Source organism: Peromyscus maniculatus, chromosome 8 (assembly GCF_049852395.1).
Source record: "Peromyscus maniculatus bairdii isolate BWxNUB_F1_BW_parent chromosome 8, HU_Pman_BW_mat_3.1, whole genome shotgun sequence".
Lineage (NCBI taxonomy): Eukaryota > Metazoa > Chordata > Mammalia > Rodentia > Cricetidae > Peromyscus > Peromyscus maniculatus.
The window spans coordinates 72,720,721-72,738,228 of NC_134859.1; the positions used below are offsets into that span (position 1 = coordinate 72,720,721).

Sequence of the window (17,508 nt, forward strand, 5' to 3'; positions counted from 1 at the left end):
TTCACTTCTGTAAAGAAAACAAAATATTTTTCATAATATTCATTCCTCCAGTCTTGTGCTTAGGTGTCACTGGCCAGTGGAGGTCAGGACTTCCACGCCTGGCTAAGAGTGACAGATCTCCATCCAGGCTTTGCTCACAGATTATGACTCAGTGGGTCTGAGTTGAGGTTGGCATTAGGCATTTACTAAATATTCCCGAAACTTGTTTTTCTTTTTGAGATGGGGTCTCCTGTAGCCCGGATTGCCTTTAAATTCCCTGTGTGGCCGAATTTCTTGTGTATCAGAGGATGACCTTGAACTCCTGATTTTCCCATCTTTACTGCCCACTGAGATTACAGAGCCCAGGGCCTCCTGCATGCTACACAAGCACTTTACTAATAAGCTACAACCCCAGAGTGGATTTTTTTTTTAAAATTATAATGGCTAACTGGATGTGCAGCACATATTATAATCTGAGCATTTGGGAGGTGGAGGCAGGAAGATTAGTTCAAGACCAGCCACCGCTACAAGAGAGCCTGTTTAAAAAAAATAAATAAAGCAAAGTAAGGGGCTAGAGAGACGGCTTAGTGCATGCACACGGTGGTTCACAGCCATCTGTAACTCCAGTTCTAGGGCATCCAATGCCCTCTCCTGGGTTCCTCAGGCACATGCATGGCTCACAGACGTACATGCAGGCAAAACACCCAGACACGTAAAATAAATCAAATGGAAAATTGTAATTGCCTCTTACTACACTACACTGTTAGCTCAAGCATTCTGCCTTGACCACATCTGCCCTAGGCTTTGGGCAGACAATCACTGTGTGCTGGCTGGGGCTCCCCTGCCTGTCCAGGAACCTTGCACTCTCCACAAGTCATGATGTAGGAATTAGTGAGCTTATAGGGTATTTGTTAATGATTTGCAGGTAATTAGTTGGTTAACTAATAGGACCGCTGGTTGGCCTTTCCTCTTATTTATGAATCTGGCACATAGTGAGCACTGGGTAAATATTTCTTAGGATGAATAAATGCACAGAATAAAGATTAAAATGAAGTTCTAAAACAGTATCAAACAAGAGTGAAGCCACTAACCACTTTTTACCAAGCTCTGTGCAAACAGAAGAATAAACATTTACATGGGAAACAACTGCTTTCAAAACTTGGAGCTGGGAAAGTTCGTTCCTACATCCTTCAAAGACTGCTGCTTCTGGGCTCTTCTGGGCTGGGGAGGGAGCTCTGTGGGTAAAGTGCTTGTCTCGCAAGCCTGAGGAAGCCCGAATTTGAGATTCAGAACCCCTGCAAAAAAGCCAAGCATACTGACACAGACTTGGCATCCCAGTGGTGGAGACAGGTGGATCTCCAGAGTTCGGTGGCCAAGTCTGTGTGAAGAGCCCAAGGCCAGTGAGAGAGTCTCGCTCAAACACCAGAGTGGAGAGTATTTGAGAAAGACACCCAAGATTGCCTTTCACCCTCTCTATGTATGTACATAATCCCCCTGTACACACACACACACACACACACACACACACACACACACACACACACACGAGAAGTGTTGCTTGTACATTTCTACATTTCTTGAGTGGACTAACACCATCCTCCCCCAGTCTTCCCTGATGCTGGTAAGACAGACTTAGTGTCAATTACAGCTCTCCTGCCAGTGAGAGAACACACACACTTTCTCCTTTGCCTTGGCCCTAACATGTTTTCCTGTTTGTGTTTTCACTAGCTTATGTTTATTATAAAACACCTTGGGCTTTGGGGGAGGAGGGAATAAAGTAAACTTTAGAACTACTGGGAGCTTTAGTAAGCACCTACCATGTCGGACATTTACATGCCCCATCCCAGCCAGTCCTTACCATAGCCGGCTCTGGTCAGTTGATGTGGGTGTTAAGAGACTTGCCTAAGGTCACACAGCTGCTAATTGGTGAATCAAGATTCTGAACCTGGCTGCAAAACCAAGGCCAGTCTAACACCAAACCTGGGGACTTCCCCTAAGCCAGGCCAAACCAGCCTGCTAATGCTTGCTGGATACGGTGATATTGTTTAGCTAGTTGAGGTGTAGGGAACGTGTGTGTGCGCGCGCGCTTGTGTGCATGCTCATGTGCATGTATTTGGAACTTCTGAAAGCTGTTTTAAAGGAAAAGGGAAGGTAAAGACATTTCTTGTACAGTCATCACAGAGAGCTGTACTTTACCCATTATAAGCTACTAAATTTATGTACCCACACTGTTCACTAAACTACAATACAATATTGACATTGACTATCAGGTACATCCCAGTTTCAGAGCAATATAAAGAATATGTGTGTTAGAATTAGTCCATTCTTGAGATGGTGTGTGTGCGTGTATCATCCTCTTTTTCTCTCTCACTCACTTACTGGCTGGTTTGCTGTTTCGTTTTCACTGCCAAAACCTTGCCTGTCCCTTCCATATCTCATGTCTCCACATCATCATGAACCAGTGGATACTGATTTAGAGCATCTCCCGTGAGTCTCCAGAAAGACTAACCACAGTCTAATTTTTTAAGAGCCGCACTTCATGGTGTCAGTATGAACTTCCTTCAGTGACTGTCAACAAATGCTTTCCAGGAGCTGGCCTAATTCTAGTCTTCACATGGTACCTGCTAATTCACTCCCGGCTCTGTTTGCCAGTTCCACACAGTTGTTTGGTCGGTCTGCCCACTGTGTGGGAAAGATTTCCCTACAGGCTTCAGAAGAAGACCAGGGAGGGGACTGGGGGCAGGAGCTGAGGCCTGTCATCTAGCTTTCTCCAGCACAGGAAACATGGCTCTCCAGACATTCTCTGAAGCATCAGGGTCTTCCCTTTCTTCGCTCCAGAAGGAGGCAAGACGGCAGAACTAAGCCCCTCTACCCGCCTTAGACGGCTTCCTCTCCTCAGTTTGGGACTCTGTGGGAGGAATCTTTAAGGGAAGACAGGGGTGGAGGATTGATCAACACTAGGCTTGATAGGGTCTCTGGGTGGCAGGCCACTGCTAAGCAGGCTGGCTGGCTCCCGACAGCAGCTTTGTTTTCTTCTTCTGAGACCCTTGTTTTGCTTCCTTCTTGGAGTATATGGAATCCGGAGGCGCTGCTGGCTCTCAGCTTTGAAAGGGGGGCAGACCCCTTCAAGAAAGGATCTTCGTAGTATGCCTTCCCTCCGTGGATAAAACCTGAAGAGGAGCTGAGGCTGACTGGGGAGACTGATGACTCCAGCGTGGGAGGGATACAGCCCATGCTGAAAACTGAGGACTGATGCCAAGATCCCCCTTGTTATAACAAGGGATTTGGGACCACTGAAGACGGGTGGGCAGGCATGTTCTTGACCAAGTTTCCTGGGCATGTGGCAGCCTGGGGAACCCAGACATGCATGGTGTGAAGAGTCTATATACCTGTGAGAGGTCCAAGAGAAAGAAAGGTAAGTGGACCCAGCTGAGACAGGCAGTCTTGAGGTCTAGACCACTAAGCAGGCCTCACCTTTAGAGCAAAAGGTACAGCCATCTCAGCTTTCCAGGCATTGAGTTGGATCTTGGGAACCTGCTGGCCCAAGCCTGTTCCTCCGCTGCAGTTTCCTCAAAGGGTTCAGCCAATCCTGGTACCCCCAAGTCCAGCTGAGGCTAGGTTAGGGCCCAAGCTCCAGTTCAGCATCTCCCTGCGGCCACCAGGCCCAGCCCGGCCACCGGGCCTCCTCCCTACCCTCCTCGGTGACTCCTAGGCGCGCTAGGCCAGTGGGGCGCCAGGGCCCACAGCTGCTGCAGGTGCGAGCATGGGGTGGTCAGGGTCTGTACAGGGCATGTGTGTGCCCTGGGCCCCGAAGACACCGGCTCCCAAGTCCATCGCGGGCAGGCGGGGCTGTGGGAGACTCGGTGCGGGGAGGTGACCCGGCCAGTGGTCAGGCCCAGCCGTGGGCGCCGGGGAGCGGGCCTGGCTGTCCAGTCTCAGTGGGAACAGGGCACCGCGACCCAGCCGCCCGTCCCCTCTTCCCGCCTCTCTAATCTAAACCATGCGGGGCTCCAGGTCCCTGCCTGGCCCGAGGACTGAGGGAAGGGCACCCAGCTACACTGCCGAGGAGCCCGCGGCCCGATCGAGGCTTGGAGTCGGAGAGGATCGGAGAGGACCGAGGAGTCCCAGGACCCTAGAGTCCCCCTCTCCGGGGGGCGGCGGGCGAGAACTGATTGACAGCTGCGACGTCAGCACAGTGGGGGGGGGGTGCGGCCCCGGAGGGAGGAAGGACTAGGAGGAGAGAGCAGAGGCCCCAAAGTGCAGCCTCGGAGATCAAGGGCCCGCTCCACACCCGGGATGTGCCGGGCCCCGAGGACGCAGAGGGCAGCGGGACGGTGACCCAGAGGCCCAGGCAGAGCCCCTAGGGTCCCACGCCTCTCGGACCTGAGCTGGTTGCGGACCTGGGGCCGCAGGCGCCTCCGCATGCTGCTGTGCAGTTAGGGTGAGTGTGGGCTCCAGCCCGTTGCGGGTGAGCGGGGTGCGGGCCTGGGGTCACCCAGCTCAGGGTTAAGCAGCAGGATCCAGGGGGATGAGCTAAACGGGGGAACTGGGGTAAGAGGTCGCCAAAGCCGTAGGAGGACCGCGACCTTGCCTCAGTAGTCCGATCACTGACTCGGGCCCCATACCCAGTGGCAGGGGCACAAGTCCCCAGTCTGGAGTATGGGTCTAGGGATCAAGTATTGTTGTTTCGTCCGGACAAGAGTGGTGGCCTTGAAACTCGAATTTGCAGAATAAGAAAGGCCCAAAAAGAGGGGTCCGGACTGACGGTGAAAACTGAAAATCCATGGAAAAAAAAAACGTAGGCAATGAGAACCTTGATGCCACGGACTAGTCAGATTTAAATCAGTGACCGTTATAAAAGTAACAATAGCCCAAAATGCCAGAGAAACAGAGCGAAACGGTTAACTGATATAATTTTTACGATATTTTTTTTGTCAACACAATAGTCCTTTTCAGGATCGAATGAAAATAGCAATAACAATTTGAAAAGAACTGAAGACAAAGTACCTTCAAATACAGAGACAAAGCAACCACCATTGTACCAAAGTCACTATCCATAGTATTTAAGGAATAATACTGATTTAGCAAATTACTAAACTGAGGTACTGTAGGAACAAGCTAGGGAAAAGATGACTCAAATATTAAGGGAAATTCCTTCAGTACCAATGCGAGACTATTATACGATGCATTGTTGATATCATATCAATATTAAATATCAACCAGAATATTAACAAGTAATTGTAATACATGTAGAGACACAGTGATGAGGATTGCTGGAGTAATGAGGATTTATGAGCAAGTATTAATAGTCACAACAGTATAAATAATGTCTGAGCAATAAGTATTACACCAGCGTGCTGAAAAATAATCAGAGTAATAAGGGCTACAGCAATATTACAAATGATGACAAAGTAACAAGCAGCTGTGAAGTGATGAAAAATAACAGGCAAATTAAGATCCATACCGTTGCAAATAATGACAGAGTAACGAGCGAGATATTATAGGGAGGTGATGAGTAATAATGCCTAGAGTAACATGAACAACCCTAGCAAAACAAATCCTGGCAAGATAATAAGAAATATTATAATGATGTAAAGAAAATTAACCCAAATATCGGGGACAATACTATTACAATTATGCTAAATAACAACCTACGAAAATTTAGATAGAATGAAGAGCTAAAGTGGGAACATGAATGCCCAGTACAAGTAAAATAATGATAGATTAATCGGACCAATTGAACACTGTATTTAATGACCTAAATATTGGTAACAGTATTACTATTGTGCCTGAGGAGCCCTGAAGGGTGAAACAGTAACAGAAAAGCAACAACGTATTCCATAAGGATACCAAACTCTTGCTTTACCCTTACGGTGTTAAAATCACGAATAATTCCAGAGCTAGGAATAAATATTTTTAATGTTGCCGAACTGACCAGAATTTTACTTCGACAATAACAATTAAAACATTAAAAAAATAGTAAATATTTTTTTAAAAATCCCTTGTGTAAGGAAAAATTTTATTAGTAAAAACTATGAAAAGAAAAATGCTATCCTCTCCCCAGAAAAATGAGGGAGCCCAAAGCAACCACCCCAGGCTCAGGGACAGCGCGGGATGGCCCGCGGAGGGTCGAGGTATTGGACCCTGGCGCTGAGGCTGGGGCGAGCGCGGGACCCAGGAATCCAGCATCCAAGCGAGCGCACTGGGACGGAGAGGAGCGCACAAAAGGGGAAGAGAAAAAAGGGAGTCTTGGGGGCGTCTGGAGCGGTGGCTTAGAGGCAGAGGAAAGCGATCGGCAACCCACTGGAGGGGAAGGAGAGCACAGCCTAACTCCGCCGGCCGCCGGCCGCGGGTCTAAGAGGGCAGGCAGGGTGAAGAGCCGCAAGGCCGCTGCTCGGCTCGGGGTGACAAGGGACCTCCGTAGCGCTGCAGGCAGCCCCTGCTCCAGCCCTGCGAGCCTCCGCACCTGGGCCGGGCGAGGCCGTTGGTGGGCTCCCAACCTGGTTGGTGCCCAAACAGAATGGAAGCCAGTGACCCTGTGGTTTGCGGGAATCCTAGATTTTTCGAAGCCCGGCCCGGGAACCGGCACGTGGCTCAAGGCAGGGTGCAGGGGCAGGCCATGTCCAGGCAGCCTTGCTTGTTCCAGGCGGGCTGTAGCCGAGACCGGCTGGGCTGTCAGCCTTATCTTTATGGGCTTTTCCCAGCCTCGGCTGGCCCTGGCCCCCTTTTATCTCCTCGGTTGCACTTGGCTTGTTTACTTTGGAGGCCCTGGGAGCCGAAGAAGTCTCAGCCTGGGTGCAGAGGTTGGTGAGCTGGGTAGGTGAGGGGCCTGAGCCTGGGGATGGCCAAAGAGATCCGGGGTAGAACAGAAAGGGTCTGGGAGGGAGGAGAAAAGGGAGAGATTTCGCCAAGACACACAGAAAGCCCACGAAAACTTGGCCAGATCCTGAAGGAAGAGGAGGCTGGTAGGAAGGGAAGCCTAGAACAGTATATGGCTGCACCCCGAGGGATGCAGGAGAGGCTGGTCCTTGCAAGCTAGATTTTTCTTTTTGGTGTCTCCAAGACCACAACGTGCACTTGGGCAGGCAGGTGAATAGGCCTAGATACTTAAATTTAGCTGTGCCCGGAGGCAAGGCCAGACTGATTGTGAAATGGACCCGCCCTACTGGCCTCGTGTTTAGCTAAGAAAGCTTTGAATCCTTTGGCCCCAAGATTCCTTTTTGGAACTAAGGAGCGAGTGTGTGAGCCAGCTTGTGTGAATGTGAGGACAGTTTGAGGAGGCCCCTGGCAGAGTTCAGGGTCTGGATCAGAGGGACCCCAAGAGAGAGTGTGCTCCTTGGGTGAGGAGGATGCGGTGTGGGGTTTGGAAGCCTTTGGTTCAGAATGTCTTCACTTGGAGTACCTGGACTGGGGTGCTGGATGAGGGCAGAAAGCTGAGCACTGGCCTGAAGCGCCCCAGCTCTGGGCGCTTCTCAGGTGTGGGGCTGCAGGAATCTGGGCCCCGACGGGCCTAGCTCTCCTCTCCCGCCAGCCCCGGTAGCGTCCTGAGTATCCTGGGCCAAAAAAAAAAACGAGACCCTAGTTATTTCCAAGTGGTCAAGAAGACCCAGGCCCTGTGCTCTAGTTGAGCTGGAGGAACACGGGGTGCAGCTGAGACTGCGGGAAGGCGGTCCTTCCTCAAGACCTACTCATCATACAGCCCCAAGTCTTGGGGGCAGGCAGACCTTAAACTGCACATAGACCCTCCCAGGTCCAGAACCTGAAGGGAGGAGGCTAGGGTCCTGCCCTCCCGCATGCTCCCTCCCCCAGCTCAGAAGGGGGCGGGGTCCACGTGTGCCTGGGCACCCACTAGAAGCCCCGGGGGCTCAGCTCCACAGGGCCGCGGGGCCTCTGGCCAGTGCAGATCTGGCTGTGTAACTCGGCGCGTGCTGTGCCCGCAGGAGATGCTGCAGGATAAGGGCCTGTCGGAGAGCGAGGAGGCCTTCCGGGCCCCGGGCCCAGCGCTCGGGGAGGCCAGCACCACCAACGCCACCAACGCCCCCGAGCCCGCGCTGGCCGCGCCCGGCCTTAGCGGAGCAACTCTCGGCAGTCCCCCGGGCCAGGGTGCCGACGTCGCTGCTGCAGCCGCGGAGCAGGTAGAGGCGTCGAGTTGTCTGTTTTGTGCGGGTCCTCCCGTGGGTCGTAGACAGGACTCCTGGGGTCAGATACTGTCAGCCCTTTGGTTCTCTGCTGGGCATGACTGGTGCACTCTGCTTTCCAGGGAGGGTCCTTCTCCACTTCGAACCCTCGGGGCTGACTCTGATCCCTGATTCAGGGGACAAGCCCAGACCCATGTCCATCTCCGAGGACTCCAAGAGGGTGGAAGCTAGAGAGTGGGACAGATTAGGGAGGCCACAGAATAGTTATCGAGAAGGCTTTCGAGCCGCTACCGTACACATCACCACAACCCACATCCCCAGAGCCTTTCTCAAAATCCCTCGGTCCATCCACAAGCGGTGGCTAAGGCCAGCTGTGGAGTGTCGTCTATTCCGGCACCATCACTATGTGTCCTCTGTAGGGTCATCAGTGGAGGGAGCTTAAATCTCTGATTCAAAGTTTCACATTCTCCAGTGGTTCAAAAAATAATTCCGTGAAACGAAATCTCGAGGAGTGGGCTCTGGGGCTGGCATGTTCTCCGTAGGCCTGCACTCTATGCAGGCTCGGCGTGGAGCCCAGCTGTGGGCCAGCCAGGCAGACCAGTTCTCCTTCCTCCCATCCCCAGACCATCGAGAACATCAAGGTGGGGCTGCATGAGAAGGAGCTGTGGAAGAAGTTCCACGAAGCGGGCACCGAGATGATCATCACCAAGGCCGGCAGGTTAGCCGGGGAGAGTGACATGGGGAGGGCGCCAGGTAGGAGTCAGGAGGATGTGTTGGCCTGGAAGTCCCGCCGCGAGAGGACTCTGCAGTCTTCTGGGTTCCTGGTCTGGGGCCAGTGGGAAACTGATCAGTCACTGAGGTCCCAGCATCACCTTCTACAGCAGCCGGCGGGACTGACAGCATTTACACCTTCCAAGGACCTGAGGGGGTCGGAAGGCTGTGTCGGGAGGGGACAGCTTTATGCTGATGACATGCAAACCAGGGCAGCCACACCCGGAGGCCACCTGCAGGGATGCTTGGCCCTCGGGGCAATTTCTCTGGCCTGATCTGCCGGAGGAACCTTCAGGCGACAGAAGTGATGAGGTTGTGTTTCTCAATCGCCCTAACTTTTTGGGAGTAGCATGAACCCCAAGTTACTTATCCTAGGGCAACACTCTTCTCAGCCTAGGGGAAGGCACCACCCGGGTCCGTGTGTTGTTGGGGAGCCTCCCTAGCTCTCGGTGGCTGCCAGAGAAGGGTGATTTATAAAGTGGAAACATCTTTAAAATGCACCGGTGTGTATGGGAGAGTAGAGGGAGGAGAGATTGAGAAGAGAAAGACACAAAGACACAAAGCTCTCTCTCTCTCTCTCTCTCTCTCTCTCTCTCTCTCTCTCTCTCTCTCTGTGTGTGTGTGTGTGTGTTCGTTCTTGAGAGGTCACATGCCTGTGAGTGTGTGTAAAGCAGACAGACATTGCTGTGATAGCTGGCATAGGACAGGAGTGGCAGTTGGTGAGCGATAGACACTGAGAACTCACAGCTTAGGGAGCTGTTGTGGATACTCTGTCCTTCTGCATCCATTCACTTGGTTTGGGTCCCTGGGAGCAAGCGAGGTAAGAAGATGTCCATTTCCCTGGTGATGAGCCTGAAAAGTGTTGTTGAGAGAAATCAGATCCTGGTAAGCCGTCAAGGGCCAGGGACGTGGAGGCAGACTGCAGGGGGAGGAGTGTTCTCTCAGAAACTCAACTGTTTCCACCTGTGCGACCCTCAGACAAGGGCCATCCGGGTCTCTATCTGCCTCCACTTCACCCACAAAAGGTCCTGCTTCCTTCAGCTGTCCACAAAGCATAGGACAGAGTTTCGTTTCAAAAGAAGCAAAAGTCAGTGAGGTGCTGTGTGCAGCGCATGGATACTGGGGTCCGTCTTGTCGGCTCCCAGGCAGGCATTGTGCAGTTTTCTTTTTTAATTGTTGAAGATGGAAATATGGATACTTGGCCACCCTCTTGTCTCAGAAAGATGGCATGGAAGGCTTATCAGGGAAGGAGGAAAGTTGGTTTTAGGGCCCTGAGTTGGCTGCATTTGGGGCATAGAAAAAGAGGACACTTTAGTGTTCTTGGCAGAGGGTGGTCTGGTTGAATGGGCATGGAGAACAGAGAAAGGGGTTTGACCTCTTCCCAGCTGGGTGCATGTGGGTGAGTGACTACCGTCCTGTGGCTCCTTGGTGTGAGGGGTTTAAAAATGGTGGCTGTATGTATACCTGCTGTCCTTCCTAACTCTGAGACTCAAACAGGGGTTCCTGTGAAAGGCACTGGTAAAACATCAGGTGCATTATAGGTGTGGAGACAGGGGGATTGGTCTCTTGTGCCTGCTGACAGGGAGGGAAGAAAAAAGGAAGAACACTCCAGACTTTATGTTTGTAGATTTTAACCTCTTGGAAATATATGATGGGTATGATCTCTGGATATATGAGTTTGTGGTTTTCACTGGCTTTCTGTACCTGTTTGGGTCCTCCTTCCTCCCTACTCCCAGCAGAAGCCCTCACATCCACAGGGCTACCCTCTAAGTCAGAAGCCTGTGCCCTATCCTAGTGATTCTACCTAGGGGTCTTTCTTGGGGATGGTGCTGATGTCTAAAAATGGCTGTGAGGATGCTGGTCCATTATGTGGTCCTCACATCCTTTCATTTCTCTGGTGCAAAGTTATGCCAAATCTAATTGGAAAAACTCATTAGCCTTATCCACTCCTGCTTCAGAGGTTACGGACCCCATTTCTTCCTGCTCACCTTCCTACTATCTCTTTTTTTTGGGGGGTTGCTAGGATCCACCCCATCTTGCACGTACTAAGCGTGCTGCTAAAGCACTGAGCTATACCCCAGAACCCCACTATCTTCAGAGACCACCTTCATTGGCTGGCTCACTGTGCCTAGGCAGTCTCTGGATGCAGCCTGCTTGCTCTGTGTGGACTTGTGGCTGGCTCTCCCACACTCCACCCAGTCAGTGTTTTCCCAAACTGCAAGTGTACCAGTACCCTTCCTGGGACATATACCTTTCTCAGCAGATGGCCTGGTACTTCTTCCTGCACCCTGGATCATAAATAACAAGATGTAAAAATCTCCTTGATGGCGTTTTTTTCTTCTTTTTTTACGGATGCCTTGTAAAGTAAAGGATTGATTGGTCCTAGAGAATCTGGCTGCTTAGGGGCATGATAACTGCCGTCTGTCTGTCTGGGGAAGGATGGGGCCCTGGAGAAGAGAATCAGAATGTTCTCAAGAGCGTTTGAGTTCAAGGTTTCACAAGTCTTCTGCCCATTGGGTTCTTGAAAATCTGAAGGCCAAACGAAAAAGAGAATCAGCCTCATTGGATAGTGTTTTTGACTAAAATGCTCAAGATCCCCGGATGCCAGGTATTGCATGAGAGAAAACCCCTCCCTAGTCAGTCTCAGACCCAGAGTGCTCATGTTGGTAATGGCAGAGAACAGATTTCTCTCTTGGCTTCATATTCCTTCCAAGCTTGATACATGTGAGAAACTGCATTTTTCCCTCCCAAACACAGATAAAAGTGAGCTCCACAAAAATTTAAATATAAACCTTCCAAAAATGTGCATTTCCTACCCATCTGACTGGCCTTCCCCTAGGCCATGGTTTTGCCACCAGATAAATCTCCGCTATCAGTCTCCATAGCCTGTTGAGTTCAATGTTGCTTGTGTTAGTGACAGTGAATTTGCGTTTGAAAAATGAACTACCGATGAGAACTCCTGTTGAACCTGTATTGTTTGTTATTCTGAGGCAAGGATTTGGCCGGGCTTAATCCCGGGCTTCAAAGCCAATTGCCCTTGCTCTGTATACAGAGCGTCAGAGCCCAGTGGCGTGGATGATAAGAGAAATAAGGGTTGAAGACACTGGGAAAAGTGGGTTGGGGAGAGAGCGCTTTGATCTCGTCTTAAAGTATTTTCTGAAAGCAAAAGTCTATCAGAAGGAAGTGCCTTAAAAAAAAAAAAATCCGAGCAAAGCAACTGACCTTCCCAAACAGCATCCATTCCACACACTCTCCCTTCAACCCTCCTCCCCTCAGGGAAAATATGTCTTTAAAAATGGTTTGGGTGTATTAGAAAGGCGTGTTCTCTCTCTCTCTCTCTTTCTCTCTCTCTCTCTTTCAGAAATCATTTGGCTCCAACAGGTCTGGCCAGAATATAGGCAGCCCTCACACCCCCCCTTTGGCTGCTGCCCACCCCTTCCCAATAAGACCCCAGAATTTTAAGGATAAAATGATGTGCGGGCTTTCCAGTGATCCCTGCCTTTCCCCTACAGCTCATTTTGCATTTTGTTTCCCTTCAAGGTTCTAAGATAGGAACCGTGTGTGTGTGTGTGTGTGTGTGTGTGTGTGTGTTCGCGCTTGCGCACGTCATTTAAATGTAGATTTCTTCTTTGAAGTGGAATATTTCTGCACGATAATGTGGGCGCCTCTGAAGTTTACAGCCCTATAGAATTAAAAAGAAAACAAAAACACGAACCCAGCATGTAACCACCATCCAGATAAGGGAGAACCTCCCTAGTCCCCCGTATTCCTCCTGCGTGCCCTGCGGGTCACCACCGCTGCCACCCTGAAAACCACTTTCCACACTTCTCGCCTGCTCCGGGGTTTTAATGCCTGCATTTAAGGGAAGGCACATGTAGCTGCTTCAGATCTCCACCCTCAGGGAAGTCGGGGACTGCGGTGGGTTGGGTTTGGGGGGGTTCAGCTAGGTAGGGAGAGTCTGATGAGGTTCCAAGGTCTTGATTTCCACTTTGTCACTGGGATGGGGGAGTGTGCACTAATTTGGCGCCTTTCATTTGACAACTGTAAGACCCAGGAGCCCAGCCATCCCCGAGGCGTCCTCTCCCGGCGGGGAGTTCGCATTTACAGATCTGTAGCCAAAAGCACAACGCCTCCCAGCCTGGGGTCTGCACACAGAGGAAGCTTATCCTAGCAGCTCATTCTAAAGCCATTTCCTAGTATGAAGCAGATAAAGGCTCGGGTCCGGTACCCTTTCAGAGTCGGCTCCTGATCAGAGGGGAGGTCCCGGCTTTCATCTGCTCCCGGCGGGCGGCCAGGCGGCCAGCGTGTTTATTCCCCTGGCGGAGCCGCTTCCGCGCGTGCTGGCCGCCACAGCTGTCTGGGGACAGCGCGGGTGCGGGGACCCGGGATGGCGGGGAGAGAGAAGGCGCGGGGGCACGCGCGAAGGGGGCGGAAGGGCGCGGGCCGCGTGGGGCGCAGCGACAGTCAAAGCTAGTGACCGTCTCCGCTCCTGCTCCGCCCTCCCCAGCCCTGAGCCCCCCAACCCCAGTGTAGGGTGTTGGTTTTCAGGTACGTTTAATGTCGTAAATCAGAAATAACTTAGAGCTCGCACGATCGTTTCGCGTGTTTTGTTAGCGAGGACCTTTACTTTGAATAGTAGAGCGCGGAGGAAGTCACAGCTCCCCAAACTGAGTCTGGCCTCGGCATGGAGGCCTGCTCACCTGATGAACAGCCCCGCAATTTGGGCCTTCGGGTTCCAGCACTAGCCCTTTCCCAAAACAAGGGCAAATGTCTGCGCGGTTGTGGGTGGTACACTTCATCTTTCCATGCAGCCGCCCTTCCACCCTGGACAGACAACTGGGTGTTGGGCATGGGATGGGTGGCAGCATTTGGGGCCCCCCCAGTGTGGTCTGCAGGCCCCTGAAGCATGCCCTCAACAAGCTTGGCTAAGACCTGGTCATCTGTTTCTAAGAGGGTAGTTCATCCTGCTGCAGGGGGCCCACACCAAATATCCTGGCTACCCTCTCTGCTTGTGAGGGCCGATGCCCTCAGAAGATGGGAACTGGCTGATAGAAGAGGCTGAGGCCAAGAGGTTCTCTCCTTCCATAACGCCAGTGCCCCAAGACCTCCCCGAAATGGCTCTGGAACGGGGCAGACCCTGGCCCTACGCCTTGGGCAGCAGAGTTCAGGAATCTCAGGGGTTTCTGAGGAGCACTCGTGTCTGCCAGGCCCTCTGAGCTGCTGAGGCACAGTGCAACATGGGAAGGTCAGGGTCCCTCAGTCCCCTTTCACTCCAGGCTGTACACACTGTTGTAGCGGCAGCTAGGCCTTTCTTCCTGGCCCTTGTATGTGGGCCCTGGCCCTGGGAGGAGGCTGTGGATGTCCTCTGCTGTTACCACCTGCAGCGACTGACTATCTGGGCCTAGCTAGCCCAACACAGCCAGGGCTGCCCCATTTTGTTGCTGTTTCTGTAGCAGTTACGAAATGGTGGCCTGGAGGGGACAGGGTTCTTGGCTTAACCCCAGGGAGGGCGAGGCAAGGCAGCTGCTGCCCTCCTCCTTTAGCTTTAGACCCACCAGGAGTGAGGCAGGGCCAGGAAACAGGGTGGCACCCACTCCAGCTGTGCCCCTATGCCGGGCAGGGGGCACTGGTTCGAAGGAGGAGGCTGGAGTGGGTTCCTGAGTCCTCTGGTTTCCTCCATTCTTGCAGAGGGGGTGGGGTGGGTATTTGAAAATGCTTTCAATTGACATCTGAGACAAATTCTTCCACACAGTTTATAAGTCCCTAGACTTGCAGCTAGACCTGCCCCCCGCCCCCGCCCTCCAGGCACGCATACAGGCACACATGCGCACTTGCCCCGCATGCTCATGCACATGCGCCTGGGGCCGCCATAGCCGCCCTTTCCCTCTGCAGGGTGTGTACCAGCCTTTCCTGCAGCAGGGAGGTGCGTGGGCTGGGCTAGGCAGGTCCTAGAGGGGAACCAACGCTTCCGGAACCCTTCTGCTCAGGGTCCCAGTTTTCTGTGGGGTCTGCCAGCTCGTGGAGACCAGGTGAGCTAGTACTGATGACAAAGTAAAGAGAGGTGGGGTGTGTCCAATCTGTTTGAGGTGTTCAGGGCAGCTTCTGGTGAGGTTCTCGGGCTTAGTGATGGCTTCCTGGTGTTGGTTTGAGTCTCAGTACCACAGTGGAGGGTGGGTTGAGGCTTCAGTCAGGCTTGGACCCTAGATCTCTTCTGGGGAACCCCTTAGTGAGGTGGTTTGTGTGTTTGTTTTTGTTTTTCGAGACTGGGTTTCTCTGTGTAGCCTTGGCTGTCCTGGAACTCACTCTGTAGACCAGGCTGGCCTCAGAAATCCGCCTGCCTCTGCCTCCCCAGTGCTGGGGTTAAAGGTGTGCGCCATCACCTCCCTGCTGACTTTTTTCTTTTTCTTTTTCTTTTTTTGAGAAGGTTTTGGTATGTAGTCCAGATTGGGCCTAACCAGAAGTCCCCCTGCCTCAGCCTCCCTGAGCACTGGAATTATAGGTCAGGATGAATGGCCATGCTGATTTTAAATGGAGTATGTGACTTGTGTGATGTAGTGATGGGTATCTGACCCAGTGGGTTCTAGGCAAGTGGTCTAACCTGAGTTCCATCTCCAGCCCTCATTTGTGGAAAGTCAGCTGGGGAGCGACTGGAGGCCCCTGTGTGGGAAGGGGTGCATGGCGGTTCGGTCTGCCCTGTTCTGGTTAAGTAACAGCAGAGGGGTCTGGGCTCTTGCAGGTTCGTGTGTACGTCCCGAGGACCCTAGGGAAGCTCTTCTCAGAACAGTTTCATCATGGGCTACGGGAACTGGAAGACTCATTTCTGTTGGGTCCATTTTCATAGAAATAGACCGTAGCACTGGCATGTGGGAGGTGGGACAGAGCAGGGGCTGGAGGACATAGTAATGTTACCCTCACTTGAGAGGTAGCAAAATCAAGGCGTGGGAGATCCAGGCCTGAGGCTCAGCTGGCTAGTGGTGGGCCTGGCTGTGATCAATGGCAGGCTGATTCTAGCTTCCATGTTTTTACCTATGGGGCTTCTCCACTGACTTCCTGGGTTCCTAGTCAAGGTGCTATGTATGGCCTCGGCGAAGCATCTACCATGAGAAACATCCTGCAGCACACACAGGAAGAACCAGGCTTAGCAGGGTTTTCCCAGAGTTCCCTTTCCTGTGAGAAAGGCATCTCATTGCTTATGGGAACAGCCCAGAGTGGCTTCCAGGTCAGCTGCCCTATGATGTCACCTCAGAACTTTAGCTGTATGTAAGCTGGCGAAGGACAGGGACAACTTAAGGCAGCCAGATTGCTACTAAAATGCCCCCTCACTCTCCCAACCAGGGTCTCTATGCTGCTGCGGCTCAGAGCTTACTGGGTCCTAATCTTGGGGGATTTCCAGGGTGGGAGATTTGGGGGAAGGTGTAAATTGTCTTTCTGCATGTAGATTGACAGCTGGTGTGTGTGGGGGGGTCTGGTGTAGTTTGGACAGCTCTGTCCTTGGCACAGGGAGCACAAGAGAGAAATGGGTCATGATCATTGGTTAAAAGGGCTCCAGGTCTGTTCTTACATTTACTCTGCCATTTCTCCTCCACCCTTGACCCCCTCAGGAGGATGTTCCCCAGCTACAAGGTAAAGGTCACAGGCATGAACCCCAAGACCAAGTACATCCTGCTCATCGACATTGTCCCCGCGGATGACCATCGTTACAAGTTCTGTGACAACAAATGGTAAGAGGCCCCGGGCTAATCTTTCCTCAGCTGCTCTTTGTGCTCCTGATGCCAGCCAGTCTGCTGCCGCCCAGAGGTGCTTGCCCGGTCCACTGCCTGCACCTGGCTGGGAGTGGAGGCAGGCCCGAATGCTGCACGTGTTTTCAGTACCAGCACCACCGAGGGCACGTGTGTAGGCTTTGCTGGACCTTGAGGGGCCATCCTCCCCCACCGTCATGGACAGGCTGGTGCTGACTGGCAGGAAAACCGCTAATGCCTGGTGGATTCAGGCACTGCTAGTGCCCCGCTGAGGTGGAGAATGGGGACCATTTTTCTTGAGAAACTTTAATAGTTTCGTGACATTACTTGGTTTGAAGCTTTCATGTTTCTGGCTGTCTGTCGGACTGAGGGGTCTGCTGCCTCGGGTCAGAGAGCAGGACCCTTGCTAAAGGGCCCTGGGGGAAAGATGGGCAGGTCGGAGAGCCAAGTGAGTACCACACCTTGGCACTGTCCTTGTCCCCAGGACATCTGGCAGGGGCCCTGGGGTCAGCCGAGGTCATAGAAGCAAAAGCTAGATTAGAACTCAGAACAGGCTCTGGGTTGGAAAGTTCCTTGGAGAAGTTCCAGCTGACATATTTATAACATTGAAAAAGAAAAAAATATTTAAGGGAGTGCTGGGGGGCAGAGAGGGGGGTCAGTAGTTCAGGGGTTAAAGTGCTGCCAGTAAATAAATAAAACGTATAAATAAAACATACAGAAGTGCCTGACTCTCCCTGAAGTATCTTTATAAACAGCCCGAGTCTTTGAAGTAAATGCTGCTGCCTTCCTTCATCCCCCTTCTTCCTACTTCAGTGAAGTAAGGAGCTGGGAAGCACTGACTCCTCCTCCTCCTCCTCCTCCTCCTCCTCGCTGCTCCCCTC

General features: G+C 52.2%; 1 protein-coding gene across 4 annotated transcripts in view; it reads left to right on the forward strand.

The window, feature by feature from the left end:
• The first annotated feature begins 4,182 nt into the window (after positions 1-4,182).
• Positions 4,183-17,508, forward strand: part of Tbx4 (T-box transcription factor 4) — a 30,935-nt gene continuing 17,609 nt past the window's right edge. The window contains exons 1-4 of one of the 4 annotated variants that reach the window (XM_076543082.1): positions 4,183-4,420; positions 7,920-8,114; positions 8,741-8,835; positions 16,490-16,609. In XM_076543082.1, coding sequence (XP_076399197.1) covers positions 7,923-8,114; positions 8,741-8,835; positions 16,490-16,609 — 407 coding nt within the window. In that variant the 5' untranslated portion in view covers positions 4,183-4,420; positions 7,920-7,922. Of the gene's footprint in view, positions 4,421-6,468; positions 7,320-7,919; positions 8,115-8,740; positions 8,836-16,489; positions 16,610-17,508 lie in introns of those variants that run through there. The other 3 variants (XM_076543080.1, XM_006983188.4, XM_076543081.1) reach the window with 3 other exon arrangements.